The 27,196-nt window shown below is 40.7% G+C and overlaps 1 protein-coding gene across 1 annotated transcript; it reads right to left on the bottom strand.

Moving 5' to 3' along the window:
• Window positions 1-21,501: 21,501 nt before the first annotated feature.
• Window positions 21,502-27,196, bottom strand: CFL2 (cofilin 2). The gene is made up of 4 exons (XM_027726836.2): window positions 27,084-27,196; window positions 25,336-25,643; window positions 25,160-25,236; window positions 21,502-25,068 (listed from the first exon to the last, which is right to left on the bottom strand). The coding sequence occupies exons 1-4, from the start codon at window positions 27,084-27,086 to the stop codon at window positions 24,956-24,958; spliced, it is 501 nt and encodes a 166-aa protein (XP_027582637.2). The 5' UTR covers window positions 27,087-27,196; the 3' UTR covers window positions 21,502-24,955.

Raw genomic sequence — 27,196 nt, forward strand, 5'->3', positions numbered from 1 at the left:
CCGCCGGAGCCGCGGCCGGGCGGGGCTGCGGCGCGCGGGGCGGGGCGGGGCGGGGCGGCGGCGCCGAGCGGCGCCTCTCGCGAGGGAGCGGCCGCTGAGCGGAGGGGAGGGCAGCGAGCGGGGAGGGCAGCGAGCGGGGAGGGCAGCGAGCGGGGAGGGCAGCGAGCGGGGAGGGCAGCGAGCGGGGAGGGCAGCGAGCGGGGAGGGCAGCGGGCGCGGCAGGGGGGACGGAGTGCGGCGGCGGCTGCGGGGCGGTGGAGAGGAGCGGGAGCGCCCCCGGACGCGGCGATAGCGGCCGCGTGTGTGGCAGCGCCTCGGTTTCCTCCTGCTCTGGTGTCGGGGTTGGGGCTGGTGAGCACCGGCCCGCGGGTGTGGAGGGCGCAGGGCGTTCCCGGAGCGCAGGAGCGCTCGGGAGCGGCTTTGTTCCCTGGGCTGCCCGGAGCACCGGGAGCGCGCACGGCGGGCAGAGCTCTGCTGCTGCTGTGCCTGAGCTCCCTTCACAGCCGAGAGGCATCTGCCTGCCCCGCGCTGCTCACGGCGTCCGTGTGGGAGATAGGCTTGGCTGCGCCGGCCCTGCCCCGCTCCACACGTTTGTACCAGCGTGTGTGAAACTGTGCAATGGCACAGCGCGAGAAATTAAGTGTTTTATAATATGGCTTTGATTTATGGGTAGTTACGTGACTAAGATTGACAACTGCCTATTTCAGACTTCGGAATGGAGCCTTTAAATGCCCTTGTGTCTAATGATAGTGGAAAAGGTCAGCATCCACAGACTAAAACAAGTGGAAGTGTGGAGGGTAGGGAGACCACGCCTGAGACTGCATTTCTGTGTGAATCAGAGCTAGAACGGCCAAGAAACAGCCTCAGGGTGGGGCTTCATGATCAGCATAATCTCATCTCGGCGTTGCCGAGGGATGCGGGCAGATGGACATCAGCACTTCCAGGGGCCTGCGGTCAAGACAGTGGAGGGCACTAGTCCGCCTGCAAATTAATCCTGCAAAAAATTTGCAGTTTCCATCCTAGTTTGTTCCACAGCCAAGCCCATAGTTAGTTACACAAGCAGTAGTGGGACAGGACTACCACTTGCCACAGTAGCACTGTGGATTTAGATGGAATTAAGCCAATCGGGAAACTACACCTTGAGAAATGGTGCTCATGTAGCCTCAAGATAAGTGAAGATAAAGCATTCTGAGCTCTGTACTGCTTTCTAAGCAGTGTGCTTTGGAATTCAGAAATTGTCTCTTGGAAATTGTTCTTAGTGCTGCTGAAAGAGGTATTTGAATATGCATTTAGTAAATAATTTTAAAAGCTGTTCTTAAAACAATTTTCATGTATGTACTCTGTCTTTATACAGACACATGCAACATCTGACTTATTACTGGGGTTGAGAAAAATAAAAATAAAAATATTCCACAAAAATAAAATTTGGTGACAGATTGAGTTTGCTTTTTCAATGTGTATTATTTATTGTTGATGCATTTCAGTAGGACCAAAGAACCCAGGTCAAAGAGTTGAGAAAAGGCTTCATAAGGAATAAAAAGACAATTCTTTCTTCCAGGGAGAGCTAAGTAGGTCAGTTGACTGATCTGAATCCAGCAGAATGACCATCTCAGTTGCATCTACCAAAAAATGTTTTATGGCTTTCCAGTGTGGCTCTGGGAGCAGTCTGGTCATGTTTTGGATAGCATGGAGCCTCATGATGGTCCTGGTCTAGTGAAAAGTGTCCCTGTCCATGGCAGGGGGTTTGAATTAGATGATCGTTAAGGTACCTTCCAACCCAGGCCATTCTATGATTCTCTGATTCTATGATATTCCAAAGCATCAGCAGTACTGTGGCTCCAAAAGTTGATAACAAAAGTTGATACCAAAACTGCTAAGCAGCAATACTATCCATGATATTAATCTTTCGCCCTGCCCTGATCAACTTATCACAGCTCCATGCCCTGCCCTACTTTTCTCCCCATGCTCCTCCCTGCTGGCAGAGCAATACTTGCTGCGTGCTGTTTCTGCTTCAGCAGCTGAGACACGGATCATATATGCCATGGGGACACCCTGGCTAGTAGGTAGGAGAACAGCACTACCTCTTCTCAGTGTTCTTTTGTCAAGACTCAGCTTAAAAAACCTGCTCAGCAGCTGCAGAATCACAGTTGCCTTTGACAGGTGAGTTCACCCCACCTAAGGAGTTTCCATCTTGGCTATTTGCACGTTCTCCTCTATGTCTACATAACAATAATAAACCAAGTTAATGAACTAAATATAACCCAGGAAAAATGAAATTACATGTTGTAACTGAGGCAATCTGACAGCCCTTTGGTACCGCCATATTCTTACTCTCCTCCACACACCTGGCTGTCTACACCAACTCTGGTTTTCAGCTGGTCCTGACTCCTGTCAACCTGTCTCGCCAGCAGAAAAATTACATAGGATGAAGAAGGGGAAAACTGTTTTAACAGTGAGTTCCATTGACTCTGATAAACTGTATGGATAGCCCAAAGGAGGATGCAGGACTTTGAGGCCAAAAGAAAGGATAGTCTTGGTGCTTTCAAATGACATATTGAGAAATTATTCCCTTTACTAACAACATCTAACTTTTGCTCCTGGACACATTTTGACTCATTCGGCTACTCATTTTTGGGCTCCTTTTTCCTCTCTTTTTTCCTTATTTTTTCTGTTCAGATTCCATGTTTTCTTCAGCTGCTAAACTCTTGAAGCAAGGATCAGCATTCTCCTGAGTTTACAGAGCTGTAAGTAGAAAGAGGAACCGATTCTGTGCCAGTTAGGGGAACTCCGCTACACTATTGTAACCCATAAGTCTTCCGATTTTTTTAAAAACATCCACTTGCAAAGACCCATAATGTCAGTAGGTGGTGCTATGTACATATTTTTAGGAATTCTTTTCGGCCGAGGATTACCCAGCTAGTAACAGTTCCTCTGTGCTTGAGCGTGATATCCCTGAAAAACTAGAAGCCACACAATTTAAGAAATATTTGGCTTTTATCAGAGAATCACTGCAGAGATCTAAAGGCTTTCCACTCCATGGCATCGTGTCATATAGTACTACCTGTACTTTATGACTCATCATGGAGTGATTCAATGGAGGCGGGCGTTGTACACAAGAGCTGTAGTTCTGATATTTCATTAGCTGGTATGTATTTTCTTAAAAGCGTGAAGAACTGTTCCTCATGCACTTTTTTATTTTTGAGAAGTTTCTCGACTTCCCTCTCTACACTTAATTACTCTCACTTCCTTCAAACAACCTCATGTACTGTTCATGTGAAGCTCAAATACAGCATCTTGCAGACAAACTGTGGTCAGTAGGACTAACTTTTCTGTATGTCACTGACGGATTGATTCCTCCTTTTGTTTCATCTTTGAGATGAAAATACTTTATTTCCTTACATACTTCATTTAAATTTTCTCTACTGCTGCTAACTGAAACAATATTAAGGCACCAGATCCTTCAAGCTGCCTTTTTTTTTTTTTTTTTTTTTTTGGTGGCAGAGCAGATAATTACATTTTTAAAAGGTGAATCAACATTTACCTTTTATTTCTATATAAAGCTAGAACTTTGAAGTGTAATGTTTTCAGAAGATTAAGGGTGAATGAGAAAAAGGCTTCAAAACCATGTTATAAAACCTGTCTAAAAAGCTCAGTTAGCAATAGAGGCCTTTTACCTCTTATGGAGAAAGATAACTTTACAGCAAAGGATAACTCTCAAACTGATCATATTTCTTTAGGAACATGAAGAGGATGTGACCTGTAGGATTAAAAGAACAAAGAGGGGAAAATGTATAATATAAAGAGAGAGAAACATAGCTTAGTACAGTGTGTGCCTAGTAACTTCTAGATACTCTGAAGAACAGTAATTTCCATTAGAAAAGGAAAAAAATACCTGCTTCTCAGTGTGGAATAGACTTCTGTGAATTCTAAAGCATAATGGGGTGATATGCAAATATTAAGGATGTGCGGATTTCTCTTCAGACTGCAGGGATCCTGAAAAGGTTCACTCTATAGTTTTAAAAATCCCGGCCTCTTTGCACCAGATGCTGACTATATGTATGCATATATATTATAATGCAGTTCATCACACTTCTTCCCCTTGGAAAGAATCAGATTCTTTCTTTTTAAATTTAATTTACATGGCATTATAGACACTGTCTTTGTTTGCCATGAATGACTTAATGTCCATATGCAGCCACACTGATTCAGAGAGTGGAACTATCTAAAGCCTCATTTTTCACCAGTGCCATGAAATACTGCCAAGAAGCTGTAAGGGAAAGAATATATTATACATGTACATATATGAAAAATTCACTTATTCTGAGCTCTGAACCTTTTGAAAGTTTTCTTCTCCTTTGGATTGTGTACTGTTATTAACCTAATCATCATATTTCTATAACAGAATGTAGGCAATCATTGCTCTACACAAATTCTTCTTTAAAAAAGGGTGCAAAAGGAGACTGCTTCTCCTACAGTTCCTATAGGATTGTCCAGGAAAGAGCCTATAAAGAAGTTTTCTCTTTCCCTGGTTCACAGGGATGCATAGAAATATTTCTAAATAAGTCACAGACTAATCAGCATTTCAGCTATCTACTCTGGATTTAAATCAATTGAACTCATCTCTTTTCCTAAACTTCAGTCCCTTCTTCTTTATAAACCAGCTGAAACGTGGAGTACTTCAGAGAATATTCTGAGAGAATCCTTTTTTATCATTCTTCCCAATTGTTAATATGTCTTTTTTTAAGAGAAAGACAGAATTTCCTGCTTCACCTTTGCCCCAGACTAAGGGTTTTACTTGCACAAAATACTGGCATGAAATTCTTTATTGTAACAGAATTTATTATTACAACCAAAAGAGAAAAACCTTTTTGGTGACATCAAAGCTGAAAACAGGGGAATTCTTTTCTCACGTTGCTTCTCAGGTTTTTAATTTTAATGCTGCCTGGTTTAATTCGTGGGTTGTGGAGGGCAATAGGAATGCTTTGGGATATCAGCCTCACCGTAGTCTTAACTCTGTCAATCAGTAACTGCAGTGGTAAAAGCATTATGGGAGACTTCTCCAAAACAAATTTATTACTCTTTTCACGTCAGATGTTGATGAATCTGAGATAAAAATACCAGAAGGCCATTTACAGCAGTGATTTCATCAGGACTAGCACTGATGATTCTTGTCAGGGCTAGGGAATAGTAAAATAGAAAAAAAACCTCAGCATAAATAAAGCCTTGTTGATGAAAGTGTGACCAAGGATAAAAAGCAAATTTGCTAACACTGACCTCATACACATCATTCCTCAAAGGCCAGCTCTGCCCCAGCAGGGCAGCACCAGGCAGGGAAGACAAAGCAGCTCTTGTCATGTCTTGTCACTGGTACAATAATGGGTATCAGGAAGGACTGCACAGTGCTGCTTATTTTATCAGAACAGACTGAATGACACTTTCTGCCTTATTCAGTAGATACCTTTTGTTGGGGACTATTAGTCATTATTCTTTGTCTTTTGTTCCCCTGCTATCTTATTTCCTTTTCTCCTAGCACCTTTTTTTTTTCGATTATTTTCCCCTCTTTTTTTTTAATATTTGGCATTTTTCCTTCCTAATACTCATTCTCCTTCCAATCTGTCTCTTCCTTTTTGCCTTGTTAGACCACCCCATTCCACGCCCTGGTTTCCTTTGGTCTTGACTGAGGGCAACTGTCTGTTCTCTCCAGCTCATTACAAAATGACTACTCTCCCCTCACTCCCAAATCTTCAGGTCCTTCCTGTAATTAGTCCCAGCTCATTCCATTTTTGTGTCTTGTTACTCTCAGTTGAAGATTCAGTCATCTGTTCTCCTATTCCGCTCCTCACTGGCTTCTTGGTCACTTGAATTTCACTGTTGCTCTCTTTCATGTCTGGTATGTAGCCACAGTGTTCTGAGTTCTCTGAAAATCTTGGATGTCTCCTAGCACGTCCTATGAATGCCATTAGTAGTAGAGCATCACTTGCAGCTTGAGAAAATGTGATTACCACTAACATGCTCTGCTGGAGGCAACATTCACCAGCCTGGCCAAACACTAACCAGGTGTTCTTTGTCTTCCTGCACATATCAGGTGAGCCATACTGACCAGCATCCTGAAGATTTTCTGACAAAAGTAGTCTCATTCAAAATGATCAAAGTCAAGAAAAAAACCCTAACACATTATTTCTGACATATGTTTATCAGAGAAAAAGCTGAGTTTGATAGATGCCCTCAACGAGCATTAAACCACCAATCAGCTGAGGCATTACTTAATGGCCAGGAGTAGCTCTTCTAATGTGATGTCTGACTCAAAACCAAAGCTGCTTCCATCTCCAAGTAAATCTGTTGTGACATTTATATTACAGCACAGTTACATGGGAGCAGCCACCCTAAGACACATCCTATGTTTCATTTACAGTCTCAAATGCCTGCTTGCTCAGAGGTCGAGCAAAAAAAACAATTCTATGCTGCATCCAAATGTGTTCCTTTCTTTGTAGTATCTTCAGAGCCAGAGGTGTTAGGGCTGGCTTGAGGGGTAGTCAGAAAAAAAATAAAAATCAGACATTGGCTGGCCAAGCAAATCACCTTCTTGGTTCTTTTTTCCTGACTTAAAAGCTATGGAGATGCAGATGTTTGTTAATTTTAAATTGTGTTGGACAGCCTGTAGCAATAAGTGGCATGGGTTAAAATGGAGCCACACAAAGCACTCACTGTCAGGCTTCACTGCAGTTTTACTTCCAGCTGTCTGCTTTTGAGTTACCATCTCCTGAGACAGCTTGACTTGACTGATGGTGTTCTCTGCAAACAGCCAAGATGTGCAGGTCGATGGTAATAGCTGCACGGAATAACTGATTCTCACAGTGTGACCACCAGCACTTGAGCTGCAGCCCATGCTTCCAGACAGGCCAGTTTTGTCTGGTTCACCAAACCATCTCTCTGGATCTGGAGATGCTGAACGTGAAACAACCACAGAGTGCAGTTTGGATTAAGCTCATTGTCATCACTGAACTCCAGCTGGCAACTAAGTACCACACAGCCTGTGGGGTGGGGAGGAGAATCAGAAAAAGGTAAAACCACTGGGTTAAGATAAGAGCTGTTTAATAATTGAAATAAAGTAAATTATTATTCTTATAATAATTGTAATTAAAAGGGATATAACAAAAAGAGAGAGAGACATAGAACTCAAAGAAAAAAAAACAGTGATACACAATATAGTCGCTCATCACCCACTGATCAATGCTCAACCCGTCCCCGAGCAGTGCTTGGCGCCCTTCCAGGTAACTGACCCAGTTTATATACTGGGCATGACATTCTATGGTATGGAACATTCCTTTGGCCAGTTTGGTCAGCTGCCCTGGCCATGCTGCCTTTCAGCTTTTTGTGTACCTCCTCACTGATAGAGTATGAAACAATGAAAAGTCCTTGACTTAGGGAAAACACCATTTAGCAACAACATCTGTGTGTTATCAATATTATTCTCATACTGAATCCAAAACACAGCACTGTACCAGCTACTAGGAAGAAGATTAACTCCATCCCAGCTGAAACCAGGACACCCATCAAAGGCTATGCTGCTGCTGCTGGAGGGAAACTCATGCCCCTCCCTTACATGTCCCTACTCTCTCTGCTGTCCCAGTGCTCCCTTGGCACAGCCCAGCAGCAGAGAGATGAGAGAACTGACTCAATTTACCTCCTTTTCTTGCAGGATCAGTTTCCAGGAAGTTCACTTGAGCCAGCATGATAGGGACATAGGGGGAATATTAAGGGTAGCTCAGTGCTTTCCAGCAGCAGTGCAGTTTTAGGCAGGCTCAAACCAATCAGGAAACCTCTTGTGGCATTACTAATGAATTATTTCAACCTGCACTTCGGGTACATTACAATAAGGCACCCTGCTGTGAAAATCCAGTGGGCACACCAGGAAAAATTCACGTGGTGTTTTGGAGTAGTGCAGCGGTTTTCACCGATGGACAGGATGTGCCATCAGGCAAACACACTGAGCCCATCTCAGCACAAGTTCATCTGGGATAGCTTGCATCACAAGGGAGGTCTGCACAAAGCATGAATGGCTACAGATAACAAAAGCACTTGTCCATCAACCTCTAGCCAGCACAACTTTATGTTGTTGGCCAGGCCAGGCTATAGTCTGGAATGAAAGTTAATGAAATAACATTTGGGTCTCCATTAGCACTTTATTGAGTTGCAATATCCTGCAGTCAAGGCAAAGATAATATGATACCATAAGAGGTTACATATTTGTAGGCAGAAACCAGAACTGTAATTCTGTATTTGAGCACAAACAAGCTTGTGTTGCAATGCAGAGAACTGAAGTGTTTGGTACTTGAGACGTTGACCTGTACTGCATGTGGTCAGAAAGAGAGATACTTGTAATGTTCATGAGCAGGTCCAGGATCAGCTCTTCAGAGAAGACCTGACCACTGTAACAGGATCAGATCTCCAGAGAAGAACCAAGCAGTGTTACAGATGCTTTTTGTCCCAGCTGGTTAATGTGTGGTGGAGGGAAGGAAAGAAAGTACTGATGCTTTGACTTTATTTTGTTCTTTTTCGACATTCATGCTTTTTGACTTAGGGATTTTTGCATCTGAGTGGGTGGATCTGATGGTGAACAGGTGAACCAGCCTCACGGAGAATTTTACACGTGGCCAAAGGCAATGCTGGGCCACATAGGTGGCTCTGTGAACAGAAGTTGAACCAGCCTAGGAGATGCTTCCAGTCCTCCCACTGGGATGAAGGTCTGTCTTTCCCAAGCTACAAAAATAAATCCAGAACAGTAGTTTGGGTTTGGAAAGGTCAGCTGTGTTAGCCTAACTGCTATGTTCAGATCTGTCCACAATTATCACAGCAACTGTGACATTTCACTGATATATGGAATAACATGGACACCAAAAATTCTTGTATCAGGGCAATGTTTGACTCCATGCAAAAGGCAGGGAGTTCAGAGTCCTGTTCATTGCTGCTGAGGTCTCAGATCCCCCTGTTATCCTTCTGCCTTGTGGTAGTCACTGTACAAGTGCACAAAGCAATACATACCAAGAGTGGAGAAGGGAGCTATGCCCTAGGACTGGTGAGGCATCCTCATCCAGGCCAGGGGGAAAAAGGGAATAAATTCAGATGCTCCTCTGGAATGTGTTCCTTGCACTTTTTGTGTTAGGACTGTTAAAGACAGCTTTGGCACTGCAGAATGGAGCTACAACCTTAAATAACCTCTATTTTTGATAATTATTTCAGGGATATTACCTACATATACCAGACAGTCAGTAATGCCCCTCCATCCACTCAACTCTTCCACTAGTGCAAATCAATGTTTTGCCATTAAAGTCAATGGAGCTTTGCTGATTACACGAAGTCAAAATCATTATGTACAGTTTATTGGCTCTAGTCATTTGATGATACTCTACAATGGGAAATCTTTTACATCTGCTTCTTTTATAAAAATCAAAGGACCCATGTGGTTTCAAGTCATTATATTTTGTTCTAGTCTCACCTTCTCAAAAAAAAAATCCTTTTGTTATCTCTTACTTGAGGGGACAGCTATGACTAAGTGGCTGAACAAAACCTTCAGATTTACCAAACCTGCAATGTAGCTCATTTCCCAGCATTTAAGGCAACGCTATTCTTGGAATTCACACTTTGAAATCTCCCCACTGGGAGAATCAGTGCTTAGGAGAAAGGTAGGCACCAGTGTAAAGCCCAATTGCAAATGCACCTAAAAGTTTTATATTAAATTTTGCCTTTCACTTCTCATAGAAAAAGTTTCTTTGCTGTATTTCTTATTTTACATCTCTATATGATCACCCAGCTGTAGCACTGAAGACTGAGGAGTTCCAGTAATATGTCTTGGCAGTGGATTCCCCCTCCAGTCTGGGCTGATCTTTCTGAATTCTCAACTTCATGCAATCCTGTGTCCCAGGCATACAGTCACAAAATCAGCTCTGAGCCACCAACAGCTACGACTTTTGCTTAATCATAACTACTTTATCTTAGAGCATACATTAATTTCTTCTCCATAAAACACCCCGGTGTCCTGTAGTTGTACAATACGGTATCAAATCCTGCAAACACAACAGAACTGAGTTACACCAAGTTGGTATGTGTTTGGCAAGTTTATGGGAAAGGACAGCAAAAACTGCCATACTGGTGATACATTAGGTGCAACTCTTCCCTCTGCAATGGCTGTGAACCAATGCTCTAAGGTACATGGGCCTCTGATTTCCACATAAATCATAAAATATTTTGGCTGCTTTTGAGATGTGATTGTGTGTTATGTGTAATCTCTGTGATGAGCTAAATCAAATTACAAGAGCAAGTAAGGTTCAACCAGTTTCAGTAAGGCTCTTTGTTAACTCTACACATTTTCAGCTTAAGTGCCATCCTAACATTCTACCAATTCTTCTAACCCCCTCCTCTTTGGGTCACCTGCAGTTCACATTTGGTTCTGAATCTAAAACACATCAATGCTGAAATTTATTTTAAGGATGTGCAACATCACAGCTGAGTCTGATTGATTCATATTGGGCAACAAGGCAATCATGTCCGGTGCACAGTGAGACAGCATACTTCATAATGGGAAGTTGGTTAAATAACGTTTATAGAATTTGTGAATGCTACCCACAATAACATTTATAGCTGTTTCATTGTTTTCATATGTCCCCTTTTTGTACATTTGTACATTTCTGAAACACTGTTCAATAATTATTAACAGAATATTATAAAATAGTTTATTATGTTTTAATTCTTAGCATTTTAATTTAGAATGAAGTACCAAATATTTGGGGTTTAATTTATTAACAGTAAAAGCGAGATACCAGTCTCTTATTAATTTTTAGATATAATCAAGAAAGGGAATAAATGAACTAGGCAGCTGCCAAAGCATGTATCTCTGAGCTGAATAATGATCAGAATTTTATGACACATTTGGAAGGGAAACATAATAAAAGATAAAGTGGGATTGGAAGCGGGATAAAAGTACCCACTTATCATGGATAAGTTGTTCTAGACTTGTTTGATATATTCATTTGATAAAATTATTGCAGGTTCTTTACAGAAATAGACACTAATCTTGCTGGGCTCCTGAATGTATTTTGTATAACAGTAATTAACATGAAAATCAAGACTACCATATGAACTGTAAAGCATATAAGAAACTGACTGAAGAGGAGTCGTCTGTCAAGAGAAAGGGTTTTCATTAATAGAGTTTCCTAGATTCACTCTGGGAACAATTTTATTTAATCTTCTCATTAATGACCTTGGCACAAAAAATATGAAGAAAATGAGAGAGTGAAAACTGCAGACAACACAAAACTGGAAGGTACTACTGATACAGAAGAGGACTGGAGTATCACACAGGAAGACTTTCATGACCTTGAGGACTGCAGTAACAGAAATATGTTGGAATTTTGTAGTGAATAATCCAAAGTGACAACGTTAGGGGCCAAAAGAAATTTCTATGAGAGTAGAGGAGAAGAAAGAATTATATGTACCAGTCACATGATATAATCAGACTTCTGTGGAAAAAGGCATAGGATCCTGCAATGCAGAGAAAGCAATGCATTAATACCTTCATAACCCGTAGTGATGAGGCCTGGTCAAATATGTTCAGAAAAGATAGATTCAAACTGGACCAGGGACCAAGAGGTGCTGCTAGGACAATTAAGGGGTTGAAGAAGGCTATCTTACTGGCAACATCTTGGTGTGAGCATATAAAAGAAGGGGATATAACATCAGGGAATTAAAAAAAAAGGAAAAGGGAAGGTTATTTAAAGTAAAGAACAATACAGGTACAAAACAAAATGCCCACCAATAATTAAAATAAGGCTTCAAAACATCAAAGCAGGATTCTGGAACATCTTCTCCATCATAGTAGCAGAAAGAAAAAAAAAAACAAACTAGTTTTAAGTTGCACTTTTTAAATTTGGCAACAGAAAGAGGAACAGGGCTATATGGCTTTATAACAGACAGTGGTTGGAATGAAAGCCCCATTGGGTGGCATCATTCCCTGTCAGCCAGATTTGGATAGAAAAATTATGTGCTGCAAACTTTCACATGCACAGCATGGAGTCCTGACCTGTACCACACCTGCTTACTGCAGGTTTGGAGCTCTGAATCAGACTCACAGTCATTTTGGGTGCTGTAGAACATCATATGGACAGAATATGGGTACCTTTGTGTACCTGTGTACCTTTGGCTATGGTAGCCCTATGCTTCAGCAGTGCACAAGCCCAGACAATTCCCATGTGAGAAGTGAACGAAGTAGCTTTGACCTGTTCAGAGAGTCCACTCTGCAAGCCCTGGCAACATGGTGAAAGCTGTATTTGCAGCAGGAATTGATTTTTATAGAAGTAGCCTCTCTTGCTTCCCAATCTGTGAGTATGTGGAAATATTTCTTGGCATCTCATCACTAGATCTTAGGCTGAGAAAAACACATTCATTTCTGTTCAAAGACAGTGATTGAGGGATAGTTTCTGAAGGAAGTAAATTAAACTCATGGTGATGTTAAGACATCAAAATAAATAAAGGATTATTCTGACAACTGAATCTGATTCTCCATAAAAACCCCACCAGGCTTATTAAAGAGAAGCACTAAACAAACAACAGAAGTAAGGCATGTGTGAGATGTGGAGATGTTCATGTTATGATCTCTAAGAGCTGAATCTACAAAGTGCAGAGTGAGCTGGATATGATGATGTATCATCACCACAATGATACAGACATTAGTGTGTCTGATTTCTAGATGTCTGCTCCCTAATCACTAACTAGTGATGAACTGTACAAAACATTTGTACAGTTCTGGAGGCAGAAACCAGGAAAACGAGATCGTGACCAGCAACCAGTGTCCTTCTGCTGCATTCAATATGAGGGTGACTCTGTATTAAAGCACTGATTTGTACCTTGGCAGCATCAAAGGATGAGTCTTGGCCATCAGACCAGGCTGTCACATAGGAACACGAGTGAAACCCCTAACCTGCAGTCCAAACAGAGACTGGAGTGAGTCTGGTTAGGGCATTAACAGGTGAATTAGAACCATAACTAGTCACAAGAGAGATGAAGTCAGGCTTCTTCCACAATGAGTGGATTTTCTAATGTTTTTTTTTACAGTTTTGTATAAAAAAAATGAAGGGAACTCACCCAATTATTAACTACTATGGCAATAAGACTGGGCTGTGGAATGTTTGTCCTGAATCCAGTGCTGTCAGTGTATGCTAGTCACATTTAAAGTACCCTTACTACACTGGGCCACTAGGGAGACTTGGTCAGGAAAGCCCAGCTTCTGCCTTATAAATGGGCCTTGATGTCAATGCTGTTTTCTGAACTTAAATTCACAAAAATGAGGTGTGCTTCAGTGTGCATATGGAACACAAAGAGACAGTACATAGGTGCTGATCCAAAAAGGCCATAATAGATATAAATGTACACATGATAAAACAACAGCATTTATAATTGCATTTGGTGCATTTAAAAAGAAAGCACTATTAGGTTAAAGTAATAATGCATATTTAAAATAACCTTTTGATTAAAAGAATCATGCTTGCATTTCTTGGACTATACTCAGTCTGGACTATATTATCTTTGTTGTCTAAAGCTGCTAATCTGTGTTGCTCTGAAATATGCATAATGCTAGTAAAATATTTGGCTTTATCTACTGTTCACCCAGAGAATTCCCCTGCTGCCATTAACATCACACCATACTGTTCTAATGATTCCAGACACTAATGAACTTGTACTATGCATTTCTAACTTCTGCTGATTTAATGTAGCTACCCTTAATTATGTCTGGATTACATCAATCCTGACAAAAAAATCCCCACAACTTCATATATACTTAGCGTATACGTGCACTGGTGGAATTTCAAATACACATCAAGTTAGCTATTTTGCCTACTACTTTTGTTTTCTATCTAGCCTACAGTAAACTCATAATTTACTTTTATGCTTAAAACACTAGATACAGTTCACTTGGAATGCTAACAGAAAGCTGAAGCTGAGCAAACCAAGATTTCTCACTAATTAAATGAACAAAGCAAAATCCAAATTCTCTAGAAGTGCTGGCCCTTAGATATTCAAAGTTCAGTGACTGTGCTATACATGAAGCATGTTTGCCTACACCCTTCAGAATACTATGGCATGGCAGGATTCCCAGTCTCTGAAAGCTTGTAGTCAGGCCTTCAGAATCTGAGGAATTCAGTTAATTCATGTTGTGGATCTCCATGGGGGAAGGGTGGTGAGAATGCTGTTAAAAGGGGTGAAGTGAGGAAGCAAGAGCTGGAGTCAGGCATGCACATGTCTGATGTGTAACTCCAAATTTCACCTTAAGTTAAACACTAAAATGCCTTTACATGTCTCGTGTGATATAATCATCAGCTGAGATTAGAGGGACCAAATTTCACCACTGCTGTACAGGAGTCAGAGTACTGAAAAATACGCATTTTAAAGTATGTGTGTAACAACAAGCTGAGATGCAAGTGATCATTGGCATTTACAGATTTTTGCCTGAGGTGTGCCAGCAAAGACACGTATGACTATGTCAGAATCAATCACTACATACCAGAGACCCAAATATCCTATGCTTCTGATCTTTGTTAAATACATCGTGAGTGGAGATATCTGCTGTGTAATATATGGACAGACACCGTCCAATTCTTCTCAGAAGAGCTGGACTTACTGTACCAGATGTATGTAATACAATAGCTCGGAGTGACCTGGAAATGCACTAGGCAACATGCAGGGGCATGTTGGGTGTCATGAATCATAAAATTGTTTAGGTTGGAATAGACCTTTAAAAGCCATTAACCCAGCACTACCAAGTTCACCACTAAACCATGTCCCTAAGTGCCACATCTACACATCTTTCAAATACCTCCAGGGATGGTGACTCTACCACTTACCTGGGCAGTGTGTGCCAAAGCTTGACAACCCTTTCGGTGAAGAAATTTTTCCTAATATTCAATCTCAATCCGTCCGGGTGCAGCTTGAGGCCATTTCCTCTTGTTCTATCAGTTGTTACCTGGGAGAAGAGACCAATCCCCCCCTCACTACAACCTTCTTTCAGATAGTTGTAGAGAGCAGTAAGGTCCCCCCTCTCAGCCTCCTTTTCTCCAGGCTAAAGAACCCCAGCTCCCTCAGCCACTCCTCATGAGACTTGTGCTCCTGACCCTTCACCAGCTTCATTGTCCTTCTCTGGACCTGCTCCAGCACCTCAATGAATGCTAAGTTTAGCTTCTCCACAGATATCCTGCATACCAGATGCTGACCAAGGCAATTCTCAGAAACATCTGAAATATTTCAGGCATTGAACCTCCCTAAACAAGTAAAAAAATTTTTTTCAAAATAAGTGAGAAGTGTAGTTTCCTAAATTCACTGTCTGGTCAGGCAGATATAAGCACCAGTGGAGAAGAGGGGGAGCATTCAGCCCAGCTTCTGCAGGAATCCCCCTCTCATCCCACGTGTCATTAGATTGCCTTCACTGTGTTGTCAAACAGCACCCTCAGATGGCCCTATTTCATATATCATCAGACATTGGGTTTTTTTTATTATTAAGATTAGGAAAAAGAAATAAATCCTCACTGCATTGCTGTCAGTTTCTAGTGCTTGTGACTGTAGAGAAAAGCCCAAGGAGATGAATAAGCATAATGCAAGGTTTCAGAAAAGGAAGCAGATGAAAACTCTTAAAAGTTATTATATTAATATAATTTCTGATTATACAAAAAGTTACTTCAAAATTTATTGAACCTTTTCTTATTTTTGAACATGTAAGGTTGTAATATGGCTTTAATCCTTGTAGCAGTTTTCTATACATTTGATAATGAGTTTTTCTTGATTTTACTATGAAGCGGTGCATTTGATGATGAAACAATGAGCCATACAATTAATTTTCAGGCTTTTATGTTGATACACAGTTTATTTCACACTATTCCTACAGCTTCATTTTTCATTGTACCATAAATTCATGCATCCGTAGCATCTTCCCATTCTCTAAGTATTTAACCACTTTTGTAGAAGTTAACAGCTGAAATCAGATGCTTTAATGATTGCAAAAAACAGCAGTCAGAGCTTCTGGAACCGAGGAGAGCATAAAAGAACCCATTATGGCAATTTCCCATCTAAATTGTGGAGTCTGTATTTCTGAGTTAAACCCCACGGACAGAATGGAACTGTTCAAACATCTCAAGAGATTATTTCAAACTGTTTGCCACTTTGGTAAACTGTAGCCAAGTTTACTCCTTGTATAATTTCTTTATAAGGTTTCATATTTTTAACAAGAGAAACCAGTAAATGGATCAAAAGTGGGGTCTGGGTTTTTTTCTTGTTTGCTTTATGTTTACGACAAAGACTAAAGGTAAAGGTAAGGGAAAGGCTTGGGTTTGTCATTTACCTCTTTAAGGAAACAAAGACACAGCAGGACAATTATACCTGTTCAAAGGCAACTAAATGTTACTGTTTATGAAAATGAGAAATTCTGATCTGAGAATATTTTTTATGCCATTTGCATACAGTATGACTTGTAACTTCACTACCATTAAATGCATTTTACATCAGTGACAACAGATACTATGTCACCACGACACCCTTTTTGAGCACTCTTCCACACTGCGCCCAACAGATGGAAAAGCAAGCCTGATAACATTACAGGACTTGCCGAAAAAAGATTATGTGAAATGATTGCTTCCATAACCTTTACTTTAATTTTCAGCCTCATAAAAGATGTATCTCTTCAGAATAGCATTTCCGCTAGTTGGGAATCACACACAACATATGTGAGAACATTGAAACATTGATCACAGGTAGAAATATTCTGTATTTATCTGGAGAGCTCCAAGTTTATAACAATAGAAAATGATCTCAGACTAATATCACAAAGTAGCCAGAATATTTAACTCTCTCAAATGCTGGTGCAATGCTGATGAGATGGTCTATGATTATTTCAGGATTAAGCACTACAATAATAATCTCATTCCCATTGAGTGCTCCTAAATACTCTCAGCAAACCCATTTGTCCCTTTTCCTTGACTGTGATCCCATCTCTGTAGAAAGAAATAGCTCCATAAAACTGGGTCAAGCAAACAGTTTACTCTTTCCTACAGAAACTATATATGTTACATACTTTCTTCCTTTGATAACAATTTAATCCAGTCCATATTAGACTGAAACACGATGCAGTGTGGGGAAAGTGAGAATACCAAAAGCAAGTAACTCACAAAAAAGAAAAAACATCTTAATAGGCAACTTTAAGAATAAAAAATAAAGTATTAGCAGAGAAAAATATAAGCTTTGAAAAGTTACTAATTTTTTCCCCCAAAATATGCCCTTTGGCAATTAGTAGTTTTGATCTCATAGCTCAAAAATATGTGCATGTTCAAACTAATACTGTAAAACATGACTTACAAAAATCCTATGTTCTTGTCCATTAACCACTGAACGTGATCCAACCACTATTTTAAGAAGAAACTGAGAGAATTTGTATTTGCACACAACATAAGATGCTGATGCAAAGAGAAATAACTCTTCTCATCTTCCCACAGTTTGGTATTGCAACAGAAAGACTGGTTATTAACACCATTGCTAGGGGAAAAAAGAAAAAAAGAAAAATAGGTAAAATATTACCCTTACTATTTTCCACAGAAAACAGCTGTTAAATTAATATAAGATTCTGAATTACTATCAGTGTTAAAGATATTTTTATGTGTCATTATTACTTTTTACACAGGATAACTGCAGATAATTACAGAGCCACATGCTTCTTGAAACTGGTGCGCATAAAGCTATTACTGGAAGTATCTCGACTTTATATTTTGGTATTACAGCAACCATAGTCCTAGTGTTTCCAAAGCTGTCTTGAGCTGTCAGACATTCTGACTTCTGAAGCAGGGTAGAGCAGGAATGAAAGAGAAATTCTAGAGTAGACATAGCCTCATGATATTATGGAAGTGTTGCAGGGACAGAGCCGGAGTGCCAGATCCTCAGACTTTTGTTTTACCACAGCTCTTTTCTGCAGTTTTCCAAGACAAATGCACAACTCATTTGACAAGATTACGTTTTGTACCTGCTAAAACAGGTAGAATAGCTGAAAACAATCATGATACCTGCATGTAATTGGAGTGCTGTATTTTGGCCTTATGCTGCACAGTGGGATGAGAAGCATTCTTTTCTCCCTTCTGGTAATGAAGAAAAAAATAAAATTAATAGCTGAGATGCTTGACTGTACTACCCTAAGAAAAAGCTGTAATTGCAATCTGTCCATTCTATTCAGAATGAAATAGAAAGTGAAATACTTAAAACGTTGATACCACAGTGACCTCAACATCTTCCAGGAGAGAAAATTTATCTAGCTATGCAAGAAAGCAAAACAAACTGCTCTGATGTGAATGCTCCAACACTCCTTAAACCCTATCACAAAGATCTATGGCAGGTGTTCAGTCAGGAGCTCCCTGGAAGATCACTTGACTTTTAAGAGAGTTGTCATCCTCTTTGCAAAACTGAGACCAGGCTATAGAAATAAAATTGATTTATATTATTAATAATTTTGATGATGACGACTTTTAAAGGTTGCCCATGCTGTGTTGTGAGAATTACATTGGCAATGCTGAACTCCAGGCAGTTAAAATTGTAATGGATTTGAAGTGACTGAATTAAAATAATAATGAGATCAAATCAACTGCCAGATTTATCAAAAGGTTATATATCTAAATATAGCTTGTCCTGAAGATACTTCCAACCATTGCACCTGTCAAACTAAACTGATAAAACCAGCTAGAATCAAAGCCAGGTGTTTTGTCAGAACAGGTAAAAAAAATTAATTAAAAAACATTAAAAAGTGGTTACCGCAGTCAGCTTGTAAAGTCTTTATCTGAGCAATATTAAGACATTTTTTCTGTTTCCACAGATTTTCTGTGTTGGGCTATTGCACACAAACCTCAATGATCTGACCTTCTCATCAGAATAACCCAACAGTCAGAGATGGCATGCAGGGCCAAACATGCTCAGTGGCCAGGCAGACTAATGCCATGCATTTGTTTCCTATGGGTGTTCTACAAGATGCCTTTCTACTTTAGTCACACAGAATAAATATTGTTTAGGAATTCTGGTTACTTGGAAGGAGAGTTCTGGGAACTGATTTTGAAGTGTGGATGCAGAGAAATAATGCAGCACTACAAAAGGAATTCATCAACACAGACAAATAAAAGCCCTCGGGTGACAGATTCTGCATCAGTATATTTGGTGAAGAGCTAAAATTATGCTACTGCTTCCTAAAAGAATGTATGCAGGGAATGAATTCTGTGGACCAGGAAGTGCATCATCTTTTAAGTCCCACTTCAATAACAGGGCTAAGATTCAAAAATATGACCATGACTTATATTTGTCACTCGCAGTCACCTAATTAAGAACTACACCCGTTCATTCTCACCCCCCATGTAACAGCTTAATTACTGTATTTGACGTAACCAAAACCCACACATTTTTAAAGGATTGTTCAAATGCAGCTTAGGTGCATATCTCCATATGATATTGCTAACCAAGAGCCCTGCTGTAGCAGGGCTTTTGTAGGAGTAAACCACATTTCATTGACACAGAGCTGTGTTTTCACATTTCACTGCATGAAAGCATTGAGACAGTTGTGACTGTGGAATCAGTATGTTCAGGCAGAGCAAAAGATAACATAAGCTCAACCTTTACAGCTGCAAGCTCCTGCTGAAATTAAAAGGAAACAAATCCTCTGCTGTAACCCCTTCCCCCCTCACCAGATGTACAGGTCTCTATGGAAAACTGCTGCTTCTAAACGTTCCTCTGCCTTTCTGCACCTTGGTTGCTACATGCACATTCCATTTTCTGTTGAAACAGCCAAAATGGACGAAAAGCTTAGCTCTCACATTAGCCTTAATAGAAGGTCACAGATGAAAGCAGTGCTGCCACTAAGAGGAAGCAGACACAAATAAGGCTCTCTAAACTGGTTCTCAAAATCACATCTCTTTTTTCAAGCCAATGTATACCCTGCAGCTGTGCTCACCAGAGACTAACTGATGCTTTTAACTTTCTGCATAATAGAAAAAGCTTTCGAGGAGCTTTTATTACAGTGGTTAGTTTTTCTATATCAAACCCCTACAATCACAAACAAGAGAGGGGAAAAACAGACACTAAAAGGTACAAGTGGAGATTGTCCGTAAAGCTTTACAGAAGATGGCGGGCAGATGGTAGGGATTTGCAGTGACACAGCTGTTTTTAAAAATAAAGAGGTGGAAGAGGAGAGGCATGATTACAGCTACACATACATTCCTAAGCTTGTTCACACAAGAATAAAAATTAAGCTAGCAGCAGGAAATTGAAGTTCGTGTATTATTTTGAATTGACATTTAGAAACTTTTAAAAATAATCAGCAGCACCTTCAAGTTTCTTTTCCAATCATTTTCTATGTAACTATGATGCAAAGGTGACAATAGAAACATCAACCTACAATGAGATATTAAAAAGACAATCACAGAATTCTAGGACTGTCAAAATTACTGTGCCTCCAAATTAGCACATATTTTTTTCTGTAAGCTTTACAATATAAAAAGACAATTCTATTAAATCATCAAACGACATAGATTATGTTACCTATTTGACTTTCCTATGAAAGGATTTAATTTTTACTGTAGTATTTATTTTTCAGATGTCATTAGTAGAATGCACAGATAAACAATGCAAGGAAGAGTAAGATGTATGGGGGTTATTGCAGATTTAACAGCATGGGAGGTGGGGCAGGGAAATGTCCAAATTCAATAGGGTATCAAGCACTGGATATTGATTTTGAAAGAATAGAATATTTTTTTAACTAAGCAGTAATTTGTATTAAAAAACTTCAAAATGACACCCTGCATTCTTTTTTAATGCATATTCTCACATATGCCCCCTATAGTCACATCGAAAGTTTATGTTAGGTAAACACTAAAGAGATTGTTAATGTACAATGTAAAAGTCTGCCTTCTCCAGAGAATCCAGTGAAGCTGTTTCTAGACAGCTTTGTTTACAAAATTAATTCTCTTCCAGATAATCAATTCCTAGATCTCAGAAATTTTATTTTTAACAAGAGAGATACCACTGATACCAAAAGGATAATCTTTTTATCATTCTTCATCGAGTCACCTTTTTCAGACTGCATCAGTTCACTTTCTTCCCAGTATTAAAAAATGACTTGTCAGCTTAAACATACCTTTTTGCTACTGTTTTTTAAAAAGCCACCTAATTTTGTGAACATGTGTGCCAGGATCCAACAAAAGAAAAAGGTTATCCGGCACTAACGCACTGAAAACTTCTTTATAGCCATCTCCAGAGCCACTGGTGCTGGCTTTTGCTACAGCGGGGTATTGAACTGAAATGTGTGGCAGGTGAAACCTGCTATGAAAATCCAGCTATTCCACCACTTCTCCTTTCAGTGTCTAGGCTGCTCCCAATCCAAAGACAATAGCAAAGAGATTAGTGTAAGTGCTGCCCAGCACACAAACAAACTCAACAACTGAAGACATTTAAATTAACTTTATTTATACCAGGTTTTCAAAATCAGAAATATTTCAAAGAAATTCAATACTCATAGACAGGTGCTACATTGATGATCTTTGATCCACCATTAGTGCCATGTTTTCACTCTACAATCATTAACTCGCCACCACAAACTAAGAGGAACTTACAGAAGTTTATAAAAAATAGGCAGACAATGAAAATTTGGTTTATACTGGAATTGGCATAAAAGAGTAAAGCTTATTATCAAATTGTGGCAACTGCTGTATTCCATCACTCAAGGGAATGCTACAGCAGGAAAACACTCTTCTACTTCGAGAAACACTTTGGGTTTTAATTGAACATACTCAAAATCCACTTCACGATGTGACTAGGAGCGATTCTTACACTCAAGTCCGTGTAAATTTAAGCTTTCCGTTTCAAAAATCGCCACAAGCATAAACCTCACCTACACACTCTAGTCTTGGACTGATTTCCCTTTTTGGAGAAATCAAACCCATATGCCTATACCTCTTCCAGGATTTACCAAATCAAACAGAATAACTGCTGGCTTTGAAATACTTTTTTTAGAAGAAAAATGCCATTTCTGCACAAGCTACTCTCATGAAAATTTTATTTAACATTTCTTTATCAATAAAATAACTGAAGCCAAGATACCGAAAGTCACGTCTACACGGAGATACACAGAAGATATTCAACTTGAGAGGATTTTCCTCCACTTCTCGATCACAATGAGGCCCTCACCATTTTGCATAATGACAGAAAACAACAGCTGACAAACCATTTTGGAACAGATGCCAGCTGTCTCTCATTTGCTTTATATAATTCAAACAGTAACAGTTCTGTAGCACTTTATTGGTTTTTGTTTGGTTTGTGTTCATTTTTGTTTGTTTCTTTTAAAGCCAAGCCATCTGAATTGGACCCCTTATCAGTCAGTCAGTAAGTCATTTCAAGAACAAACTGAAGGCAGGCTGATCCTTTTGGATCCAAAACTTTAATTTGGTAGGAATCTTACAGAAATACAATTTGTGCTTCAATTTCATAGCTACTTGGACTGAGTGAATATACACCTAAACTACTTTAAATTAAAAAAAAAGTAACCTTTAATATTCAACTGAGAAGCCACAGACGTTTTTCCAGACTGTTTGCAGCAGAGACAAACAATAAATTTAAACACAGTACTGCTTAAAAAAAGTTTACTGTCTAAAGTGAAAATTCGAATGGTTTATTAAAATTTAACATTTTCCATTTTGGCTTTTTCTAAAGAAGCAATTTATCCATTGTGAAAAATCAGTTAAAAGATAATTGCGTTTTACTGTACTGAACTCAAGTCAAACATAAAGCACAAAGATCTTTACATTAAACTGGGCTTTGCACACAACATGAATGATCAGAAATAGACTATTTTGAGAAATAAAAAGTTAGGGGTTTTTTATCTAGACAACATGCATACCATCAGTTACTTCTCACTCTTAAAAGGTACCTGAAAGGAGAGTTTTGTAGAACAAAACCAAGACTCATTAATACACTTAGTAAGTCAGTGGTCATCATGCCTTTTTAGTTAAATTCTAGTAAAGTTTCGTCTACATAGAACAGCTGACACAATGAGGTGTGCAAGTCATAGGGATAGCCAGAAGCCTGAAACAAAGTCTTAAAGTTCTACAGGACAAGAGAGCCTAAACACAGCACCACTAGGTTATTTAAACTATATAAAAAAAAATTTTGGATTATCATCTACTTCCTTGTTGAAAAAGGATTATGGACTGAACATAGAGGGCCCATATTTAAAAGCTCCGCAGTTCTACTCTACCAACTTTTTAAAATAAGGTAATGATAAAGAGCATTCCTTCTAGCAGCATGTACAGTTCAGCTGCCAGTGGCTGCCTAACAGCACTCCTTTACGCATACCAGGAGAATCATGTCCAGTTTTGCCATTTGTGGATAACGATGACAAGATACAAAAGCATGTGTTTGCCATAAATAGCTCTGGCTAACGGAGGATTGCTCACACAGAGCAGATCAAATTCTCTATAAGGAGAGCATTATTTGGCTCCCAGCCAAAACACGTCCCCAATGCAAGCCTCAGTAGTGGCAAACACTTTCCAGTTCTATTTACATAGAAGCTAACAAGTAGAACGGTTCATTTAGGCTATTTCTTGTACCAAGTCAGTCTTAACTGCAACACTTGAGTAACAAAAATTCCTTCCTGGCTTCATACTCTGCACATAACTGTCATTACACATCATCTTACCGAAAAAGGCGTCGAGCTCGTGCAAGGTTTTACTCTGGCATGTAGAACTTTAAGAGCATTCAGGTATGAAACACACTGCATGGCTAATTACTTCGTATTTTTACATTTCTGACACAAGTGTTTCATGGAAATAATGGTCTCCAGTAGTGATAGCTTCTTTACTTGAACGGTAAACTAGGAGCGGGTCCTTTATCGAACGGTCAGAACAGAGACACAAAGATTTGTAAAGCAGTGCCTAAATCAGTATTAAAAACTTGCATTATTTAAGATGAGATTAATGATTGTTTACCTTTACAATACTTTCCCACAGAAGTTATTTGAAATATGCTTAAACACTTAAAAACTATATTTTCCAATGAAAACAAGGCAACGTTCTGTAATAAGCCACAAGTTTTATTGCAACGTGGCCAATTTTTGATCTCAAAAAACAATGTTCCATTTAAGGCTCTTTTTAATACAGAAATTGCCACCATGACTGATGTTTTACAAAACTTTAGTGTTTCAAGACTCACATGGTAAACAGATAACTTCTACTCCTGTTCAGTAGTGTACATTCAATGGAAAACAAAAGGCATCGTAACAGCTACTTCATTTATAAAGATATGCATGTAACAGGAATGAAACTGAGGTACTACAATAATCTGATGACACAGTTACAGCAACTTAATTGGCATTCCTTTGGGAGGGGGCGGGTCAAACATATTACAAAAAAGTGCTTTAAATGCATAGTGTTGTGTGCTGCCATGTCACAAAAATAGGCTTGTCAAGGCAGGTGAGGTGTATGAATGCACAAGAGCCTCATGGAACTGCAATCAAGTGCAACTGTAAGTAATACTGTATAGAGTCTACCATCCGACCAGTGGACAATACTTTCAAGGCATTCAATTAGCTTACCCTTTGCTGTCTGCTAGACTATTTACATTAACTATCACATTCATTGTACATGTTGCAAGGAATGCCTGCAACGTCAGTTTTGGCTAAGAGTATGACGTGAAAGCATTCCTTGGATCCTACATAAAACTACCAGGATTAAACAGTCTAATGGCAATCACTGGTAGACTGCTTAACAATGACATCTCCTTCAGGGCAGTAGGGAAGGGACTTATTTTTTGAGGAGGGGAGGGGATGGGGAGACTAATACTATTCCAATTGAACGAGCTGCAGAAATGGAAGCTCCTTAGATCCAGATGGCACTTGTCTGTCTTTTTATAAGGGTTTTCCTTCAAGTGAAACTACCACGTTGCCTCCCAATTTCTCTCCAAGTGTTGAACAGTCCTTAATATCATCCAAACCATTTACTTGCCACTCATGTTTAATACCTGAAAGACAGACGGACAACAATGTACTTGTGAGAACCTCTACATCTAAATGCCATTATAATTAATGAGCAAAACATTTTTAGGTCAGTACCTGTAAATTTCTTTTTAATGGCATCTTTAGAGCTTGCGTAGATCATCTTGCTTTTTAAAGGTGCACTCTCAGGAGCCCTTTAAAAAAAGAAAAAAACCACAACAAAACAGTTATTCAGTCATCCAGTGGTAGCTCCATGATATTCAATTTTAACAGCAAGCTTTGCTTTTACACACCAGAATATAAATACCAGGTCTTCTTTCTTAGATTCCTTTGTCTCATATGTGGCATCATACAAAGCATATCGGCAATCATTCAAAGGTAGCAACTTCACAAAGGCTGTATAGGGGTCCTCCACAGTATCTCCAATGTCACCAACCAATATCTGCTTTGATTCCTCTACAATTATTTGTTTTTTGTCATCACTTAAGCAGAAGAGAACAGCTTTCTTTCTTTTTTTAATCTCTTCCGGGGTTGAAGATTTCCTTACTTTCATGTCATTAAAAACCTTTATGACTTCATCATTCACTGTTACTCCAGAAGCCTGTAAAATGAGATCAAAGGAATAATTCAAACAGCAAAATTAACACTTGCTAGAAGAGGTGATAGCCCACAGTGCTGATAAAGTCTGTCTGCCCTCATAAGAATAAAAATACTATACTCAACCTGAACACACTACAAATTTAAGAGTATTTGCAGGATTGGAGCAGAAGATATAAAGGAGATATATATTTGGTAGTTTCTTGTTGCAGATCTCAGCATGTTCAGCTGCAATTATGGATAGCAATATCATACAACTAGGCACACAACTGTACTACTCAAGCAGTTTTCCTTTACCTTATCATGCATTTGGCTTATCTGGGGGGAGGGGATGAATAGGGATGGGGGTAAGAACTGAACATATGGGAGGAGTTTATAATTTTGTGTTGGGATGAGAGGGGGGTCATTCATTTGGGGGTTTGTTTTTTTGGTTTTTTAGTGAAACAAACGTTACAGCAGCAGCTCACATCCAGCATTATCATGACTCTCATTTTGCTGGGTGAGGTAAGGCCCTACAAGCAACAGAAATGTTTTCTGCATTGTGTCAGCTTCAACACCACGCCTTAAGAACTCCCGAATTTTACTTCATACTGCTGCGAGATTATTGTTTGACTGCTCTTCCTTCATATAAAAAAAACTGTTAGAATTTTACAATCGTTACAATTGTACAGCTCCCCATAAGGCTCAGAAGCCGTTCAAAACACGAGCCTAGAGCAGGAAGGAAACAAAAAACCAGCAGGGCAAACGGGGAGCTCAAGGCAAAAGGCAAGTAATTTAGCAAACCCCACTGCGAGTGAGCGAGCGAGCTCAGCCCATCTGCAGCGCCCTTGCTCTCGGTCCAACAATTACATCTGCCGAGGCGGGCGCTGCCAGCGCAGGCTGCCCAGGGAGGGAAGGCAGGTGCGCGGCTCACAGGGAGCCGCCGGCTTTGTCCCCGGGGGCGCCGCCTGCCCCTCTTCCCGCTTTGTTCGCGGGGCTGGCCCCCGCCTGCGGGCACGGACGGGCGTCCCGCCGCCCCGCGCGCCAACACCCCCGCCCGGCCCCAGCGCTCCCGCCCGACCGCCCCTCGGGCCTGGGCACCGGGCGGCCGCAGCACCGCGGGAGGGGTGCGGGACCCCTTCCCCGGGCCCGCCACCCCGCCCGGCCCGCACCGCGGGGCACTCGCACACCCGGGCGGTGCCGCAGGGAGCGCTGCGCCGCCCGGCCGGCCCGCCAGCCGCTCCCCGGCCCCGCCGCGGCCCGCCCGCCGCCCGCCGCTGCCCCGCGGCCGCTCCCGCCGCCCCTTCCCCCCGCACCCGGCTAAAATTAGACTAAAATGGCCGCCGAAGGCCGCGCCGGGCCCAGCCTGCTCCGCTCAGCCCCGCTGGGCCCCCACTCGGCCCCGCCGGGCCGCCTCCGCCGCCCTCCCCGCCCGCTGGGCCAGGCCGCGCCGCGCCGCCCTTACCATGGCGCCGGGTCCCGGGGCGGCGGCGGCTGCTGCCTGCGGTGCGGGGCTGCTGCACGCAGAGAGCGCTGCGCTGCGCTGGGGGCGAGGCGGGCGGGGACTCGGCCGGGCGG

The sequence above is a fragment of the Pipra filicauda genome, unplaced genomic scaffold (genome assembly GCF_003945595.2).
Source record: "Pipra filicauda isolate LSUMZ 115617 unplaced genomic scaffold, ASM394559v2 scaffold11_size5308982_pilon, whole genome shotgun sequence".
Classification (NCBI taxonomy): domain Eukaryota; kingdom Metazoa; phylum Chordata; class Aves; order Passeriformes; family Pipridae; genus Pipra; species Pipra filicauda.